Source organism: Zeus faber (assembly GCF_960531495.2).
Source record: "Zeus faber genome assembly, chromosome: 1".
Lineage (NCBI taxonomy): Eukaryota > Metazoa > Chordata > Actinopteri > Zeiformes > Zeidae > Zeus > Zeus faber.
In genome coordinates this window covers 14,416,781-14,436,294 of record NC_137193.1, presented here as the reverse complement: position 1 = coordinate 14,436,294, position 19,514 = coordinate 14,416,781, and the positions used below count along the sequence as shown (strand labels likewise).

Here is a 19,514-nt window from a genome sequence, read left to right as displayed (position 1 = left end):
AAACTATTTGAAAAAGAAGAACGGCAGAAGCTACAAACACGGTTACGTCTTGATTGAACCATTATGTCACAAACATCTCGTGGTTGAAGTTTCATCCAAATCAATCCACATACGGACCAGAAATGAGTGAAAAACTGACCAAATTTGATCAATATCACAGAGTCAGTCCAATGCATTCAACGCCAAAATATGTCCAACCCAGCTAAAACTATCTTGAACACAATAATGACAGGAGTTACGAACACATGGTTTAAATTTCATACAAATCGGTCCATATACGGAGAAGATATTAGTGAAAAACAGAACAACTTTGATCCCAAATATTCAACTGGTCTGGCTTGACTGACATGCCTCTATTGGTAAACAAAATGAAAGAAATGAGAATTACAGTACGACACTTTATGACGTCTTCATACGATTTACTATAAATGTGCAGGTCCCAATTCAGAAAGCCCTTTGGACCGTGTCCAGTGTGCAGTGTAGACTCTCTGTAGTGGTTAATTATTAGAGAATTAACCAATTATGGGTTTACGTATACATTTATGAACCTTCTTACCTGGTAGATGTCTGTGGATCTGTTTGATTTATATTTTATCTCCGTGATCCCCATTAACTTCGCCGGATTAATGGAAAATACAAAAAACAGTAGTCCACAAAAACTCATGACCACGCTGAGTTGAATCCACTGAGATGTGCCAATGAGTGATGCGTTCAAGATCCAGCGAGTCGTTAGAAAAATAGAGGCCGTGCAATGGTAATTACTCACCGAAATACCACTTTTTCTATATTTCATGGAAACGTAACTTATCGAAAATGTAATCCAAGGAAAAAACATCACCAATTAAATTATGTAAATTCGACTGCTATCGTAAATCTCCGTAAATACTTAAACGTACGTCAATATGTCAGCATTGACGAACACGAGACACAACGTCACCTGCCGTCACTGAAACTTCACATGTACTTACTTACAACAAGGTAAGTTATAACAATGACAAGATCTGGTTTAGGGTAAAAAAATAAACGTTTTTATTTGAATAAACGTCACGTATAAACAGTTTCCTACAGCTCAACCCAGCAGATTTAAATGAAAAGAATATTGTGACTGACTCAAGGTCAGTCGAAATATTAAAAAAAAAAGTACTATGGACCTAACTCACGATGTTTGATGATTGTAAGTTTCGCAAATTGTCATGTATTTGACAGAAACCAAAAAGCTGTAACATGTAACTAAAACGAATAAACTGGATATTGCTGCCTGCAGCTATACTTATTATTATTATTATTAGTAGCGGTATATTATTGTCTGAATTAGTAATATTTTCATGGTAGAGAGCAAGTTTTTTTAGGGAATATAATACATTATAACATAAAGTCGTGGATTTTGCTACTATTTATATTTGAACTCACACATGTGGAATTTTGAACCAATATTTTCCTATTGGGAAACATATGCCTCAAATCGCACAAGGCCTCGTGACCCCCCTCCGAACCCTGGCGACTGCCTGTGGGGTCTGGCATGCCAGGTTTCCATCACTGTTCTAGACTTTAGTGTGTTCCCCACTACTAGCTGTATTCAACTCTACCTCCAACTCTACCACCTCCAGCTCTCTGTAATAACTTGCGCGTGAGGATGCCTCGTTCCCACTGTGTTAGGCCGATCCGTCCAAGCGAGTCTATATACAATTCCCAAATTGTAAGCGGAGAACCCAGAGAGCCGTACCTTGTTAACCTCCAGGATCTCCCTCCTCTCTTCCAGGGCCATGCGGCTCTGAGTGGCCGAACGGTCCTCGTGCTTCGAGCCGTCTTCCTCAACGAAGGGAATCAGGTGCTAAAGAGGACAGAAGAGAAAGACTGAGTTAGAGGAATGACCTCTGTCTTTCTGCAAAATGCTATTATCAGCACCATGAATAATGGCATTTTTGCAGAAAAACAGAAGTCGTTCCTCTAACTTCATCATCGGCTGGGGATTACTGACTTGCATGAAGTTCAGTATGCATTCAAGAGGGCCTTCACTCAAAATCATGTTCACTCAAAAAGCTTATTATCCACTGGCTATGCCCATCCAGCAGAACCCCGCCCACTCTCCGAGCATTTCTTAAAAACATGAGGAGGCAGAGAACCTGAAACCTCCGGGTTTAGAAGCTCTTTCAATTGAGAGGGTGAATATTTTGTCATGATTTGTTAGGTTTTCAGAGTCAGTTTTCCAACCATCCTTAACAAGTAAAACAGTATATATACAGTATAAACATGTATTTTAATGCTGTGCTATGAATCCTGTTGTAAGAGGAAGTATTATGCTTTTAAACGGATGTTTTTATTTTTTTAATTAAACTCTTGAGCAAATCTGCAGAAATGTTGAACGTCTTGTTGAACGTTGAATATCTTCTCGTCTAATTAACAGCACGTTGGGAGAGTAGAGGCTTTCCACTGCAGTCTTAGGTGTTTCTCCATATGAAACCTATATGCCCACTGAGTGCAGGAATAAGTCTGAGGTGTGTGTGTGTGTGTGTGTGTGTGTGTGTGTGTGTGTAGTACATACTATGAGTGCGCTTCTATATTCAGGATATTCCGGTGCTGGATTATAACCTTGTTCCCACAGAGTGGTGAAAATGGGGATTCTGTGTAAGCCTTTGAGCACAGGCCGAGCCTCACCAGGTTCTTTCTATACAGAGAGACACGGAGCGCTGGAGATTAATTCATTTTTAAACTCTCTGTGTGCTTGACCTTGTCTGCTTGACTCTACAGTGAGGCTAATGTGTGAGAGCATGAAGTCACAGCGGTGGCATTCCTGAAGCAGGAAAGAGGCGATGCCTGCTGCTTTATCACACTGCCCCCTAGTGGTGGGCAGGGTGATGACCCTGGCTGGCTGCAGCAACACAGCCAGTCAGGGTTCAGTGTCTCTGGAACACTGTGTTCCTGTCGCCACACGCAAGGTCCCATGTCCCAAAACATCTGTGATGCACTAAGTAGGAAGTCTACTGCACCAAACTGGGTTCAGCCCCCCTGGCACTAGCAGAGCACAACCACATTTAACCTAGACACGTGTCCTTCCTATGAGGCTGCAGTACAAATACCCAGACACAAAATTACTTTAGTAAAGGTGAAAACACCATCATTTGTTCTTGATGTACTTAAAGTATTAAAGGTTAAAGTACTTTACATATCCAGTGCCCTGATATAGCACAGCCAATAATACGGCATTAAGTGCTACACTTGCACCATTTTTCACATGCATCCTAGATACATTTAGAAAATAAATAATATAGTTATTTTCAAGAATTTACCTTGTGAATCATTTATGAGCGATCCTAAATCAGCAGTTTGACGGATCCAGTCCCTATTTTTTCCTCTTTTATTTGTGGTGCTGCTAAACTAACACAACTGTGTTAGAAACTGAGTACAGTAATAAGATAAGATAACTGCTTTGAAATGTAGTGGAGTAAAAGTCGAAAATCACCAAAACGGAAGGTTACTGAAGCACAGACACAAAGTAGTTCACTTGTACTTTGTTACTTTCCATCACTGACGTTGAGCGAATGCAAGGACACGGGCTGAAACCTTTATGACTGACACTGAACAAAATAAAACATTTGTTTGTGGAGAGTCATCTTAAAAATATGTTAAATAGACCTTTAAGGGATAATATGATAATAACTAAAATATGATGTGAAATGATAATAACTAAAATACTCCCATGCTATTAGATGGACTATAAGTAGAAGAAAAGTATGAGAAGTGTTCTTGTAATCTTCCTGTCTTATTAAGCCACGTGCCTAATGGCTTTTCAATTTTCTTTGCAGTGGAACAGAAGTATCTTTTCCACGGTTTCGTGATCAGAAGTGAGGTTATGTGGCAGCACCAGTAAAAGCAAACATCCTTTTGAAAAAAAAAGAAAAAACAAGCACATGTAGGCAGATCAGGTTGGAGACTGTCTATAAACAATCAGCAGCCAATAAAAATCAGGTGGGAATACAGACTGCCCTCCAAAAGAAACCTCTGGTGCGGGGCTAATGTAAACAACGGAGCTCTGTGGATGTTTCTGTTTCACTGCGCAGTCTGAACCCAGGTCTCGTAGTTGGATACTCAACATTTAAAATATTTTAAATAAAAAACTTTGAAAAAGCATATTCAACTAAGGTGGGTAACTCTAATATAGTAACATAAATTACCACTTTAGACTAGAAAATTACTTAATCGCAAACTTTTTAACACATGTAAGTGGTTTTGATTTTAAAGCATCTTAACGCATTCGATGCATATTCGTTAACGAAGGTTTCATTTTTTGCAGGGCAGAGGTTGATCGGAGCAGGCTGCTCCATCTGGAAACAAGCCCCGACTTACTGGAAGTGAAGAACTGGAGCTGGCAAACATCCAGACCGACAGAGACAGGGAGACAGACAGAAGAAGAAACGCAACAAAGCAAGAATTATGACGGGTAAAGATCCACATCGAGAGCCCCAGAGTAGTAGGAATGACAATAACAGAGGGAGGCAGGCAGAAGGAGGCTATTAGCAAGTATGAGAAATGTAATGGAGTGACAGCATCCAATACCAGGAGGGAGGACAAGAAAAGAAGCTACAAATGGATAGAAAAAGAAAGAAAGGTTTTTGAAAAACACGAGAGACCAGAAGATGAGGTGACAGGAAGGAAGAAAGAGAGAGAGAGAGAGCGACAGAGATAAAAACAGATTAAAAACAAAAGAAACAGACAGGGAGAGAGAGACAGCGATCTAGAGCTCTGGCGAGCCCTCTGAGCTCTGGTCCGTCTCCAGGCAGAGCGGCGTGCCAAACCAAAAAGCCGTCTGGCTCTACGAGGGGAAGAGAACATAGAGGATGTGCAGGATATTATACCAGACAACCCCTGAGCTTTGTCACAGGGTCAAGAAGGTCTAAAGCGGGAAAACAGCAACGTTCTTTCAATAGATAATTCCATAGCCAGGCCAAGAAAAGATTGCATTTTAAAAAGGTAGCGAGCTGATTTTGGCAGCTCGAGAAGGGAAAATGGAACGTAGTTGATCCGTACAGATCGTCCCCCATGGTTTGGCACGCATGTGAACCGCGCATTAATTGCAAAATTTAAGCATCATAGTGAAATACAGGGCAGGGCAAAGAAGATAGACAAGACAGACGCATGCTGTGTTTTACTCTGAAGCGCAATGATTGGTTTACAGTATGTCGCGCTATGACTTTCATTGAAATGTGGTTTGTCATAAACGTGAGAAATTTAACATGACACTGGTTACTTGTTGAAACTAAATTCAATTACTTGGGGTGGATCTAATCATATTTTTCAATTCATTACCTGTTTAAAGGAAGAAGGTATCATTGCGTGCCCCATACTCTTTTATTTACATTTAAAATCTTGAAAGTTGTTTTCATTTAAGACCATGGGCAAAATTCCTTGCATTGAGTGTTTTACAGAATAAATGGATAGCAAAGTTATATTTGTCTCCTTTTTGTTTTTTTTTTTGTTTTTTTTTTGCTGATCCGGAAAATGATCCTAGTGACTCAAAACCGTGATACGATCAGAACCGTGAGTTTTGTGATCTGTTGCACTCCTAGTATGTGTGCACTTATATTCAGTACATGTGTGCACGCTTTTGTGTGTATTTGTCTTTGTGTTTCTGCTTATGAGTATGTGTATGCAGGTGCATGTGTCTGCGTGTGTGTTTAAATCCGTGGACGTGTGTGTATGTGCACCAGCGTGTGTGAGTCATAACCCCTTCCCTCTCCACAAAGATGGATGTGGTTTCCTGCTCGACGGAAAGGAATGGGCTAATGAACTTCTCCGGGTTGCCATGCTGAGACAAATAGAACAGAGAAAAAGCCGGAAAAATACATATACTGTTCCCTATACACAACATATACTGTTTAATATAGGTGGTGGACTAAATCAGAAACACCACTTGAAAAAGGAGATTAACGTTGAAATTACGAAATGACGTTGGCAAATCCAGTTGCTATGAGAGTCATATGCCGTTGAAGCTTGTCAACAGGAGGGGTGATAGGATAATTGATAACTGCCACGAAATGGCCACCTCAAAAGCCTCCCCCGGAAAGGGATTTAATCAGATCAGCATCTCTACCACCCAATCCCAACAAAAAGTTTCACACATTTGGAAGCTGCCAATATGCAGATGCACAACCTGCTGGCAAAACCTGGAGCCCTGGGCAAAGGGAAAAAAAGTATTAATGTCTGAGGAGTCTTCCAGTCTTGCAGCCCATTTCCTACATACAGATGGGTTTGCAGAAAAAGCCAAAGGATGCCTCCAACCCACCATGTCTGTTGCCAACTATTAGACATAGCGATACGGGCAGCCATCCCGTAGGAGTCATTGGGTCAAATAATTGCCATTTCCTCATGTTCCCATATAACGCCCACATACACTACACTACACACAACACTAAAAGTCAGGAACGGTTTCATGAACATCAAACGCCTACCGCGGCCTTCATGGGAAGCTCTGGGGCAGAGCGTGAAGTGTATTTTCACCTCCTTCATCCGTCAAAGAACTGGAGGTTATTAAAGAATGGTGCAATATCCCACTACACGACTTGTACGACAGCATTCCAAGAAGGATTGCTTCCCTCCTGAAGGTAAAGGATAGACCGTACTCCAAAGGCGCGCGCACACACACGCTCACACTCACAAATATAAAAAATGGGGTTAACGAGTTGACGAGAGGTAAATCAAATTACAGTACATTGTTGTCCACTCCAGAAATTACAAAGACGGGTGGGGTTCGGAACACAGAAGTGAAGGGAGGGATTTGGAAAAAGGAGGTGGGTAGAGGTAGGGAAGGAGGCAAGGAGCCAGTAAGAAAATGAGGGGAAAACAGAGGGATGAAGGCAGAGAGGGGTAGAGGGGAAAGGAGTGAGAGCAAGCAGCTCTTAGAGAGAGAGAGAGAGAGAGCGCGAGAGCAGCGAGAGAGAGAGCGAGAATGAGCAGCAAGAGAGAGCGAGAGAGGAAATAAAAAAGAGACAGAGGCTGTTGGATGGGGGGGGGGGCAGAAAAGTGCTGACGTGTGCGCTGGGGCCAGCTGTTCATTACGGGGCCTGTTGCTAATTAGGCTGCGATGAGGTCACAGCGCCCGAGTCATCGATTCCCCTTCCTGTTGGCGAGCGGCTGTCCAGGCACCTGAATTCTCCAGGATGATGAATGGCACGCGGGCCGCAGCCAAAACCAACCCCCCCCCCACCCCCACCCACTTCGGTCGTGTCACGGACAAACGGGGTGTGCGTGGAGATATGGGCCGGTCAGTGCTGGACTGTCGCGCGCTACAGGAGACGGATCAACATTTGTACAACGTACGATGGACGTAGTGCAGCTGGGTTGAAGACACAAAAAGGTTTAAATGAAGGTTCAATTTGATCGTTTCGATTTCTTGATTGATTGGAAAATTGTAATATCAAAACTTTCTTTGGAAGTCACGCGCACATCTTCTGCTTAAAGTCAATACTGCCATAAGGTCACAAACAAATTTAAAGATGACATTTTTGTGTTACACTTTCTGGACAGCAGTAGTAGTACATGGTGGGGGTCATTCTCATGAAATCCCCATAAAACATGTCCCAAATGAATTGATACACATATTCACAAAGAATGTTAAATAACTCATTTAAATATTAAAGTACACCTAATATATGGCCCATTACCGGCTGGGAAAAAATAACCCTTACATTACCGTAATGTAGTATTTGATATTTTTGAAAGAAATATACATTTTATCAATTTTAAACAATCTAAAGAGAAGTGGAGCATACATTTTTTCCCCTGTCAATGTGTTTTGCCATTTTACACAAAACAAATTGTCCGGACGCATCATGGTCATGAATTTTTTGATAAGAAAAGCACAGAAAGAATACAAATATACACCGATCAGCCACAACATTAAAACCAGTGACAGGTGAAGTGAATAACATTGCTCATCTTGTTCCAATTGCACCTGTCAAGGGGTGGGATGTATTAGGCAGCAGGTGAACAGTCAGTTCTTGAAGTTGATGTGTTGGAAGCAGGAAAAATTGTCAAGCGTAAGGATCTGAGCCACTTTGACAAGGACCAAATTGTGATGGCTAGACGACTGGGTCAGAGCATCTCCCAAACGACAGGTCTATACCGATGCTGTCTACCACCGAAAGCGCCTACAATGGACACGTGAGCGTCAGAACTGGACCATGGAGCAACGGAAGAAGGTGGCCTGGTCTGATTGATCACGTTTTCTTCTACATCATGTGGACGGGTGGTGTTAGGGTGCGATCCGATGGAGCATCCTTGGGATGTGCTGGAACAACAAGCCTGATCCATGGGGGCCCCACCTCACAACTTGCAAGACTCAAAGGATCTGCTGCTAATGTCTTGGTGCCAGACACCACAGGACACCTTCAGAGGTCTTGTGGAGTCCATGCCTCCACGGGTCACAGCTGTTTTGGCGGCACGAGGGGGAGCTACACAATATTCGTGGTTATTAGTGGTTGGTTTAATGTTGTGGCTGGTTGATGTAATGCCATGGTTAAAAACAACTAAGTGGGCCATATTGCATGCATTGTGTACTTTCATTTTTTTTTATTATTATTATTTCACATTCTCTGTAAATATGTGTATTAATTCATTTCATACATGTTTTATGGTGGTTTCATGAGAATAACCCGGGAGGTTGTGTCGTATTCCAAATTGTTTGTTATATCTCTTTCTCACTTGCCAAAAACCTGATAACATCCGCTAACATCCAGCATTTGTCATCAGTGGGAAAGGTAACAGCTGGGTTTCAGTCGCAGGTGAAATGATCCAGAATAGACACAGGTTGTTATCGGCTCCAGCGCCGATCGGCTCTGATGTAAACAGGACACCCGGGTCGACCCACTCATTTAAGCCCTATTACCTGCACAATGCAACGCCCGTTGAAGTTCCAGACGTTAGCACGTTTATAGCCTGGAATATCTGCGTATTATTCAATCATTTCATTTCACTTTAGAATCCAAAATCAGGAGTTCATTTACTTTTTTGTAGTATAGATATACCAAAGACCCAATTCTTTTGAACGGCTCTTTTGTAGGAACGGAGGGAACCGAGTCTCGCTGGGTGATGAGCCAGCAAAAGACAGTTGTTTAAGTCACTGTCTCCTCTACTGTTGTTTTCCCCGATGACACCGGAACCATGACACGCCCCTTTTCTGGCTTGATCGTGACGTTGACCATGACACACCAGAAAAAAATTATAATAATTTAAAAAATTGCATTTCTGCTGGAAATGGGAAAGAAGTCAATCTGTTATTTTAGCATTTTTAGTGTAAAGAATAATTTTGGTATAAAAACGGTATTATTCTTGGCAGAAGCTTAAACTCCTCGACAGCGAATTTCACAAGCTATTGTTTTGACTGGAAAAAGTGAGCATGTGGCACGTAGTTACATACACCAGTGGGTGTCTTGGAAAAATTTACCAAGCCGAAATTGCGCCAAGTAAAAATCACATTACTGGGCTGGTCTTGTAGTAATAATAATAATATTAACACCTTCTGGAAAGGGCTTTTACCTGAATTTGTTCAGTGAAATATTTTTTTAAAGCACACCAGATGGTAGACTGAAAAGTTGGTGGCAATTCCCATTATGTATAAAGTGGTAACCAGTCAATAGAATCGATAGGTTGCCAGCTCATTAATATTGGACTGAATCAATGTTGAATCGACTCGTGACAACCTGTCCAATACCCTGCCCGTGGCTGTTGCAGCTACACTGCATGAAGGCCCCTTTAACACCTGGCATTAAAATGTGATCTGTATCTGGATATCTTATTTTGATAAGCAAATGCACATGTTAATGCGCAGTGTAAATGCATAAAGAACACATTGCAATGGGAACGCTATTGGACCTGCCAGGGCACATCTGGGGCTGGTCTGGCTCGCATTGGGATCGGATCTCAGCCAGGTGGAAATGCAATCCATACAGCTCGCCACATTCGGAGGAAAAAAAAATAAATGCGCCCTCAAGTTGAAAAAGGGAGCCCACAGAAAATGATTGCACAAAATTGCCAAAGACGACCCCCTTCCTCCGCAAAGGAAAAATAAAGTAAAAGGCCGCAGAGTAGCATCGCTTCCTCTGACCTGGGCCGCGCCATCTTTGTTGACGAGTCCACCTCCCTAATTTGCATACTGACAGGGTCGGAATCAAGATAACCAGAAAGCTTATTAATACCATGCCATAAATGACCCGTGACTGGTTGTAATTTTCCAGGTAACATATCCAGATACAAATCACGTTTGAATGCCAGGTGTAGAAGGGGCCGATAACCCTCTTTTCAGATGGAAACCACGATGACAGTAACATTAAAGAGACATTATGGATGCATTGTACCAGACTCCATTAATTCAATGTGTGAAAGCGTACACGGCGGCAGCCATTGCAGATTTGTTCCAATTTAAGCCCGGTCTCCTCCCACTTCCTCCTCCATAGTCTGGAGAAAGAGATTAGCGCCGAGCCAATCTGCGGAAATTGGGAAGGGACCGCCGCAGTCAGAAATCCAATCAAACAGCGGTGGAAAGCCCAACTATAACGGTGTGTGTGTGTGTGTGTGTGTGTGTATGTGTGTGTATGTGGTAGTTTCAGTTGGTACAGAACAAGCACGTATGTTTCGTTTTGGATTGTGTTGTGTCCAACACACACACACACACACACACACACACACACACACACACACACACACACACACACACACACACACACACACACACACACACACACACACACACTTTTCCTGTACAGCATCTGTTTGGTGTACTGTACGTCTTCAGGCAGGCGGTTCGCCAACTCTGTCAGTGAGTTTCAAAGTGCCATGTTTCACAAAGTGCCGTTTCACAGCTGCTATGGAAGTGCTGGGTGACTGTAAGCGCCAGAAAGGAGGCCCCGGGGATTCACCTGGGTGCCAATGAATCTGCTGCGAGCTGAGACAGACCTGGAGGGGAAGTGTGGAGATAACACTCCAGCACATTCAGAGTGTGTGTGTGTGTATGTGCGCATATGTATACATATATATATATATATATATATATATATATATATGTATACATATATATGTATACATATATATATATATATATATATGTATACATATATATGTATACATATATATATATACATATATATGTATACATATATATATATATATATATATATATATATATATATATATATATATATATATATATATATATATATATATATATATATAGATATGTGTATGTGTGTGTGTGTGTGTGTGTGTGTGTATATGTACACAAACACACACACACACACACATATATGTATATACACATATACACACACATACATACATACATAGATAGATACATAGATGCATACATAGAGACATACATGCACACATACATATATATAGCGTGTGTGTGCATTTGAGCAGTTGTTATTTGTGTATTTGCTCAAGTGGTTTGTTTATGAGTGTGTGCGTGTGTGCTGTGGATAATGAGAAATGGGGATAACAATGACCCACTTCCTTTTAAACTAACAGCTTCCAATCTGGAAAGTCAGCAGGCAGTTTGTGGTAAAGAGCCGCGCTGCTACATCAAGCGTGGCAAAAATAAAACCGCGGAAGCAAAAAGGAATCAACAGAACAAATAACAAAAAAAAATGTCTTTGATGTTTATATCTTAAGCCTGAGTGTAATAAACTATTTGAAATGTAATCATGATATGTTCCATGTGCATCAAAGCAACTCAAGGGGGTAGGGGTGGTGGAAATAGCAATCTACCTAACTGGGAGAAAAGTGGAAGATGAAAGCTGATATTTCAATGTTTTAATTATTCATCTGGTAAAGGATTTTGTTGAGCAAATGTGGTTTTTTTTCCCTCAAACTTCCTCTTCATACAGTTCATACAAGTTCACACTTAAACCCCTGAGTGGATGGTAGTTGCAGTTCCTGTGGCTTCCTCTAATGCTTCATTGTTATTTATTGGCTATTAATTACCCCGGTTAAATCTAAGCGTTTTCTTGCCAGCACCAACCCTAACCGCTACGCCCTTTCACCCGGTCACTCGGCCTCACCTCTGGAGGGATGGGGTCCAGGCCCGCGCAGTTCTCGTTGCACTTGTCGTAGACGAGACGCAGCTTGCGGAACAGCACGGACAGCATGCGGAGATGCTCCTGAAGTTTCCCCAGCCTGTCCTGGTGGGTGTTGGGGTGGTACGTCACCCCGTTTGGGAGCTGAAAAGGCAGGACGACGATGGAAGAAAAAGACAATTTGGGAATATGTCATGTGATATGTCAGTAATATGCAGTGTATTCAAGTAATATGTCATGTTGGGCAACATACATGCAGAATTTAGCATTCAGAAACGGACAAAAAGCAATCACACCTACTCTGTATTATTATAATTATACTTGTAGCCCAGGGTAAATTAAAGGGATTAAAACAAGTTAGTTCTTAAAAGTTAAAAGGCAATTCAACTGAAATGATTTTAGTTTAATAAAGATAGAAAAATGGTTAAATGAAAGAGTAAGACAATTTAATCATAAATAGGGTAGAATGTAAATAGGTGAATAAGTAGTTAAAATAAACAGTTCTAAGCGATATTGTTTGATTGGTTACTGGAGGTATCCGTCAGTACCACCTGTGGTAATTGGCCGGAGGTTAAGAGCGAGGAAACGAGAGTAGGGGGCGTGAGGGGGGCGTGGGGGGAGCGAAGGGGAGAATATCGATCGACGTTAGCGCGGTTCAACGCCTCGGCTCAGTTAGAGGAAGTGACGTGACCCTCTCTCACTCGCTTGGAGGAGAGGCATGTGCGGGCGCACCGACGAGGCAAGCAGGAATCAGGGAGAGAACGGGAGAAAGACGAGAGGATGGGGAGGTAGCGCGGTGAATGATTGAAGAAACCGGAGAAGGTTTAGTTTAAGACCACGTACATTTCTGGCTTAATCGCAGTGTATTAAGGTGAATGCGTAGTGCGGGCGTCGGCTAAACTAACGTCGGTGAATCACTGGATCGGCGGACGCCTTTGCCGATGGACTTGTGAAGGACTTTTTCGAGTGATTCCTAACGAGGATTTCACCTACGCCACTCTTTTATTTTTCCGGACCACAACTTGTGAGTTGGACTTGTTTTTTCCCCTCTGCCGACGACTGTCTTTCGGCAGCACCGCACCTGAGCGACACACAGGCCTGCAACGGTATCCATCTACACATGTGTGCGGGTGACTGAGTGCGTGTGTGTGTGTGGACCCACGGTTGCGGTTAATGTCGGGCTAGGTAGTTAAATTGACCTGTTTGATATTGGGAAATAGGTGTAAAGGGGAAATAAATAGGGATTTAAGTTTTGTGTGTACTGTTTGTTTTTCCATCTAAAACCGGTCTGATTTGCATTATTGATGGTTTTTTTCAGTTAAAAGGGTAGTTATTATTTGTACGTATGAAAAGCAGTCAGAAAAATGTTACTTATTTTCATTGAAAAGAGTGGTCTGGGTCAGTTATTTAAACAAAAGCCTAACCAATGTGAATCGAGACTGTGAGGTTTTTTTATTCGCTTTGTTTATTAGTACGGTATTATAAGTTTCGCCAAACATAGGTAAACTTTTGTGGTCGCTACCTTAGAAACCGGAACCAAACACCCCAAACATCGTGTTGGGATGCTATATACTCCCAGTTACAAAAGTGCAGGATTAATTGTTTACAAGTAAAGTATTTCCATAAAAACATCCAGCTGTTACTAAATTAAGTCCCATAGCAACGGAAAACAACACGGAGATGGGACAGTGGGGATTTACAGTTTTTTTATTTTGGAATAGGACGGAACGGGACAGTCCCTTAACTCAGCTGTGTTTAAAACTTTCATGCAGGAAACAAACAAAAATAAATAGATCTAGAATAAAAAAGACAATTACAGGAGCCAGAACCAGCACGCGCGCGCGCACGTTCCACCGCTGTCTGGAGGAGAAATTTAAAAAACGAAAAAAAACTCTGCTCCAATTACGTTTTTCCTTTTCCATATAAGTAAGAAACTAAGGAAATAAAATAAATCAAAATCTTTCTCTATGAGATTATATTATATATTGCTATATTATAATCACAAGATTTTTATATAGAGCGGCAGGCACGTGCAGGGGGGAGCGGAAGTGCCCAAGCACCCGCCCTTTTGCCCCTTGATGCCCCATCGGCACCTTGGTGCCCTTTTTATATTTTTTTTATCTGGCTAAATAAAATAAAAATATCTGTCATCAATGTCAATTGCGATCGATGGAGTTGATCGCCAATAGGCGATTTCACTATAAATATGCCGCAGCCTTTCAGGCTCTTTCTCTAGGCAAGATACTGTAGGCGACCACCTAGGGGGGCATCCCAGGGGGGGCGCGCAGAGCCAAAACAAGCACGGTGGGTAATGGGGACACTTTCTCTGTGACTCTTACACCACCACCGCCCCCACCGCTATAGGTGGTTCCATGTGAGAGCTCACTCCAATCTCCTCAATCAAAAGGAGTACAGAATGAATAGTTTGAGTGAACATTCCCCCGGGACTATATAATAACATGTTAGCAGCCTTCCATTCATGTCAGTGCACCGCCATTACCGTGCAAGGTGCAATCATCGTGCCGCTTCACCTGAGAGACAAATTCCCCCTCCACCAAAGTGACCAATGAAAGTGCTGCACCGAGCGTTGTTTCTAATTGCATAATAACCATGTAGTAAATGTAGTAGGTTTATGATAACAAAATTACCCCGCAGCTTGAGCACCGAAGCCCGGCTCAGCTACAAACCCCCCCTGTGTTGTTCACCGATCTCGCACCCTTATCACTGACTTGTAACTGCGGCGGTTGTTTAACAATAATAAGGCGTGAGGATGTTGAGAGAAAAGACAAGAGCCTCTGAGGAAAGGGGGTGGGCGGGGTTAAAAAACATCCGAGACAACATGAGATGAGCCGGAGAGAAGGGAGGACGGGGACGAAGGAAAAGCAAGTGGGGAGGGAAGACATGTGAAGTGTTTTATGAGCATAAAGAAAGCTTGTCATCTTCAAAACGCAAGTCACAACAAGGCTGCTTGTGCATCCTGCAGCTCAGATGTGCCTGCACATAATGTATTCTCCTGTGCCCCGCCTCGCTGTCTGTTTTATTTTACAAGGTGTAGAAGGATCTTTTCGGTGGCACGCCGTCAATATCCAGGCCCGACCCCGCCTTCCTCAGGACAAGCTGACCTACTTGTGAACTGGGGGGGCAGAATAAGACCCGGCCAGACGGATCCCACCTACGCCGGCCGCTGATGAGGTTATTGCCTCTTCCGCCTTCACGCCCTGACAGCCCATTTCTATCTTGAAAAAACACAGATATCTGAAAAAGAGCCAGCGGCTCGCAGGGGACCCGGTCAACATCACCGCGCAGACAGGAAGACCAGAAGCTCAGCTCGCATTGTACTTCTGACCGCAAAAGAACAAGTACCTTCCTATCGAGTAACAGGTTTCTGTTACTCCATAGGAAGGTAGACGGAAGATGGGAACATAACGAATCGGACATATTCAAACTTCCACGCCACCGCGCATTGTCTCCGACAGCCGCCGCATCTGCTCTGCGTCACTCACAAAACACACTAAATGTCAAAGTGGGAATTTGATAGGCCAAACTAAATCACGCCAGCAGGGAGAACGTTTAAGATGCCACGGACAGATGAGCAGCCGCAGAATGCAGAGCAGGCGAGTCTTTTGTTTGGCTCGGAGATAAATGCAGTGTTGGGTTGCGTTTACCCTCCAGAGGCCGTCTGGGTTTTTTTTTGTTTTGTTTTTTGGGGGTATTTTTAAATCTAACCTTTATTTCTAGAAGGTAGGTTGTCTGAGCCTGCATGCTCTTTTACAGCGACGCCCCGTTTCACATTCAGACGTTCATACATCAGAGCCAAAACTTGCATAAAATCAATGGTATAATGTGGTTAAAGTAAGCAAGTTTCAAAACAATTACAGCAACCAATAGCATTCGACTCTATGCTCTTGATATTAGATTTAAATTTTCCTATCAGATGAAGTTCCCTCTGGAGGCTGGGTGTAAGTCGAGCGTTCAGATAAAAGGAGAAATGTCCGTAGGAAATTATGACTTCTCACATTGAACTCGGCTCTGGGATCCATAGGCCTACGTATAAGCTTTTAGGATGCAGCAGTAACCATATTTAAACTGGGCTCCGATTTATAGGGCAACTGATACAGGAGGACTTGATGCAACAAAATCAATCCCACAAATGCTTGTGATTTTGGCGAACCCTTTACACGATCCGAGCTGTGTTCCAAACTTTCAAGGCGGACTAAAATGTGTTTTTCGCTGCTCAGAAAAATATCAAGGAAGCATCTGTTGATGACCTTGCGAACTGGATTGAGCCAGAGAAAGAGCCCCACGTTGAGTAGTCGGGTACGGATCCAACCGGAGCGGGGCAGGGAATGGGATGTTGATGGACGAGGAGATTAGTCTGACGACTCTTTTAATGAACCCTTACCGCTTTAATACATTATTATCAAAATGGACACGGCCATCGTACTGAGGCAGGGCTTCCAACTCTTTGGCGACCACAGTGGAGGAGGAAAGAAAATGAGTGGAAGAAACAAGAGTAAGAGGGAAAAAAAAGATAAACCATCCGAGATGTCTGATTTAGGAGTTGTCCAGCAAAGGAACTTTCAGCAATCAGGCATCATATCGAGACAAAAATGGGCAAATCATAGGAGTTACGATTGACGGCCATTTGGTCCACTCAAAAAAAAATATGGGCCTTAAAATCAACAGGTAAAGTAAGACAGTTGCTTTTCAGAGCGTCTAACTTGCCACACCGCATCAGAATGACAGGATGAGCCGCCCCGGAATCAGAAGACCCCTCGCCACGTGAATTACCCTCAGGTGACAACAGATGGATACAAGCTAAAGGCCAATTTATGGTCGTACGCAGTTCTTGTGGAAACATATGTGGCACACCGCATACTTTAGGGTCATTTGGCGGCTTTCAAATTTTTTTTCTTTCGCATCATTTGAAAGTGGAGAATCTGAGCTTCCAAACAAGGTGCCACCTGTGCAATTCAAGCAAATATTTTTAAAGCTATGACTTGTTAATGACAAGGGTGTGGCAAACTTGATTTGTCCACTGAGAGGCCAGAACAGAGACCGGCAGCTTGTGAGAAGTGCTGGTACGCACCGACACCATTGCCACATTCGACTTGGTAGCAAAGTTACAGAGTTTCACTTTTTTTTTTTTTTTTTTTTTTAAACACAAACATTACGATTAGGAATACAACAATTGAGAACTCATGGTAGGAGATTTCACAGATCATTGGTTGGACATTACGGAATGTGAATTATAATATACATATTATAATTAATTATATATATCGGTCGTGATCATTTTTATACATAAATATTGTGTGTCTTTGACTCAGAAACTGGGATGAACAGCGTGGCGAAATTTGGGTAAAACAATAAGATAATAGTAATAGGATGTGCAATAAAAGTTTAAGAGACATTGCCAGCAGCCTTCTGGCGGAGTCTTATTATCAATTATCAACAGCTCACTACTGCCGTAGACACCGCAGGGGGACTACAGACGTAGTTAACGCGGAGCCATTTCTCGGCTTTAAATCTAGAAACAGGATTTTATTTATTTTTAACCATGTTTTTCTGGATCGAAAATTGAAGAAAGAAGTCTGAGATGGATAAGAACTCTGGAAGAAACTAGACGACTCACAGACCGCTGGGCCAAATTGTGCACCCACCAATATGTTCATAATGGTGACGCCCCTGATGTAAATGCACAGACAGACAATTAGACAGGGAGAGGGCGTGGCAGAGAGAGAGGAACACAGGAGCACCCCCTTTCCCCTCCACCGACCTGCATGTTGCGCAGGAGTTGGAAGATCTCCATGGTTCGGAGGACGATGTCCTGGACAGTCTCCTGGCCGATGCGACACAGGGAGGCCGTGTTGACGTCCCGCGCCGCCTGCGCCGCCTGCGCCGCCTGGGCCTGCTGCTGCTGCTGCTGCTGCTGCTGCTGACCGACGAACGGCGTTCCTAAGGGAGGCGTGGTCATGGTGACAGCAGCCGGATTGTGGTGGAGATGGGGAGCGACTGGGAGACTTTTCCACACAGCGCTACACCCTCACATGCCTGCAAGGACTGTGAAGGATCCGGGGCAGAATAAAGGGGTGAGTAGAGGCAGAGGGTGAGTAACCATCCCCAATTTGAAGTCATAAAAGTTATAATTTGGCGCTTTTCAGATATTCACACGCGTGTATTTCATGACCAAACTGGTAGAGGCATTAGTAAGAACAGCTAAAAAAAAAAAGTATACAAAGTTGATACGATCACATTACTTTACTGTAATGCAGCTGTTTATTATTGTTTATTACAATATTACCAAAATCGCAGATGATATCTAGTCTTATGTCACCATATTGATATTATATCACTATATCGCCCAGCTCTAGCCCACAGTCACCTTACTATCAGCACCACATTTCACTGGATTAACGTTGGAACACCAGGCAGCAATATTAATCAAATAAAAAGAATAAAGACATTGTATAATAACACACAACGACAACGTGGCATTCATAATATCAAGTAGGTGTACATCCAGGTACACGTTTTTTAACAATCGGGGATTACCACTTTAAACCACGGTCGTACTGTACAGTCAAGTGGGAAGTCATCACAGTCGCCAAGCACACGGTACTTTTTTTCCCCTCCTCAAGCCGCGTTCCATGACAAATCCCACTGTTCAACGCAACACTTGACATTCAAAACGGTACTTTTGTCGGAAAACCCATCGCGACGCCCCCGAAAGCCGACGACGTTACCTGCAGCGCGACAACTCGCCCGCTCTGTTGACATGTGTCACATCCCCAGCGCCGCCCGCGAGATCTCGGCGGCTCCGAGTATCGCGGGATTTCACCCGGACTCGCGACTGGCCCTTACCGTAATACAGCAGGCGGCGCGCGCGCGACGAAAAGTTTCTTTTTTGGATTTTTGGAGCAGCTCCTTCGCGCCACAGACACCGGCGATGTCACGTTTGCCGCGCGCGACCACTCACTCACCGTTTGACTCGATCACGTGCCCACGGAAATAGCCGTGAACACCGCTCCCTGCTTTGAAACGAATGTATGAACACTACGGTATGTACGGTATACGCGCTGTCACCGGACGGTATCCAAACTAGATGTGGGCGCGCCCCCTGCCGGTGAGTTCCTGCACCCAGTCCAATTTATTCCCACCCTCACACTAAACAACACACGACGCCCACAGCGTGATCACGAATATCCCCAAGTGAGCACCATTCAATCTTGTGATTATATCTCTTTAGATATCTTATTTCTTTACACCCGGGAATCAATCACATTCACATGCCACTTTAATTCACATGCCACTTTCATTGCACATATCTGTACATACATAGGCCTATTCCCTCTATCTATTCCATTTTATTTCATTTTATTCTATATATTTTTATCTTATTCTACAAAGTATTCAACTTACTGTATTACGTTTTAGGAGTCAGTTAGT

The 19,514-nt window shown here is 43.1% G+C and overlaps 1 protein-coding gene across 1 annotated transcript in view; it reads right to left on the bottom strand.

Annotated features, from left to right (window-relative positions):
• The window catches only part of med30 (mediator complex subunit 30), a 47,207-nt gene extending 28,330 nt beyond the window's left edge, over positions 1-18,877 (bottom strand). The window contains exons 1-4 of the mRNA XM_080008815.1: positions 18,812-18,877; positions 17,845-18,128; positions 12,051-12,209; positions 1,724-1,831 (exon numbers count right to left, since the gene is read on the bottom strand). Coding sequence (XP_079864941.1) covers positions 1,724-1,831; positions 12,051-12,209; positions 17,845-18,042 — 465 coding nt within the window. The 5' untranslated portion in view covers positions 18,043-18,128; positions 18,812-18,877. The remainder of the gene's footprint in view (positions 1-1,723; positions 1,832-12,050; positions 12,210-17,844; positions 18,129-18,811) is intronic.
• Positions 18,878-19,514: the final 637 nt, after the last annotated feature.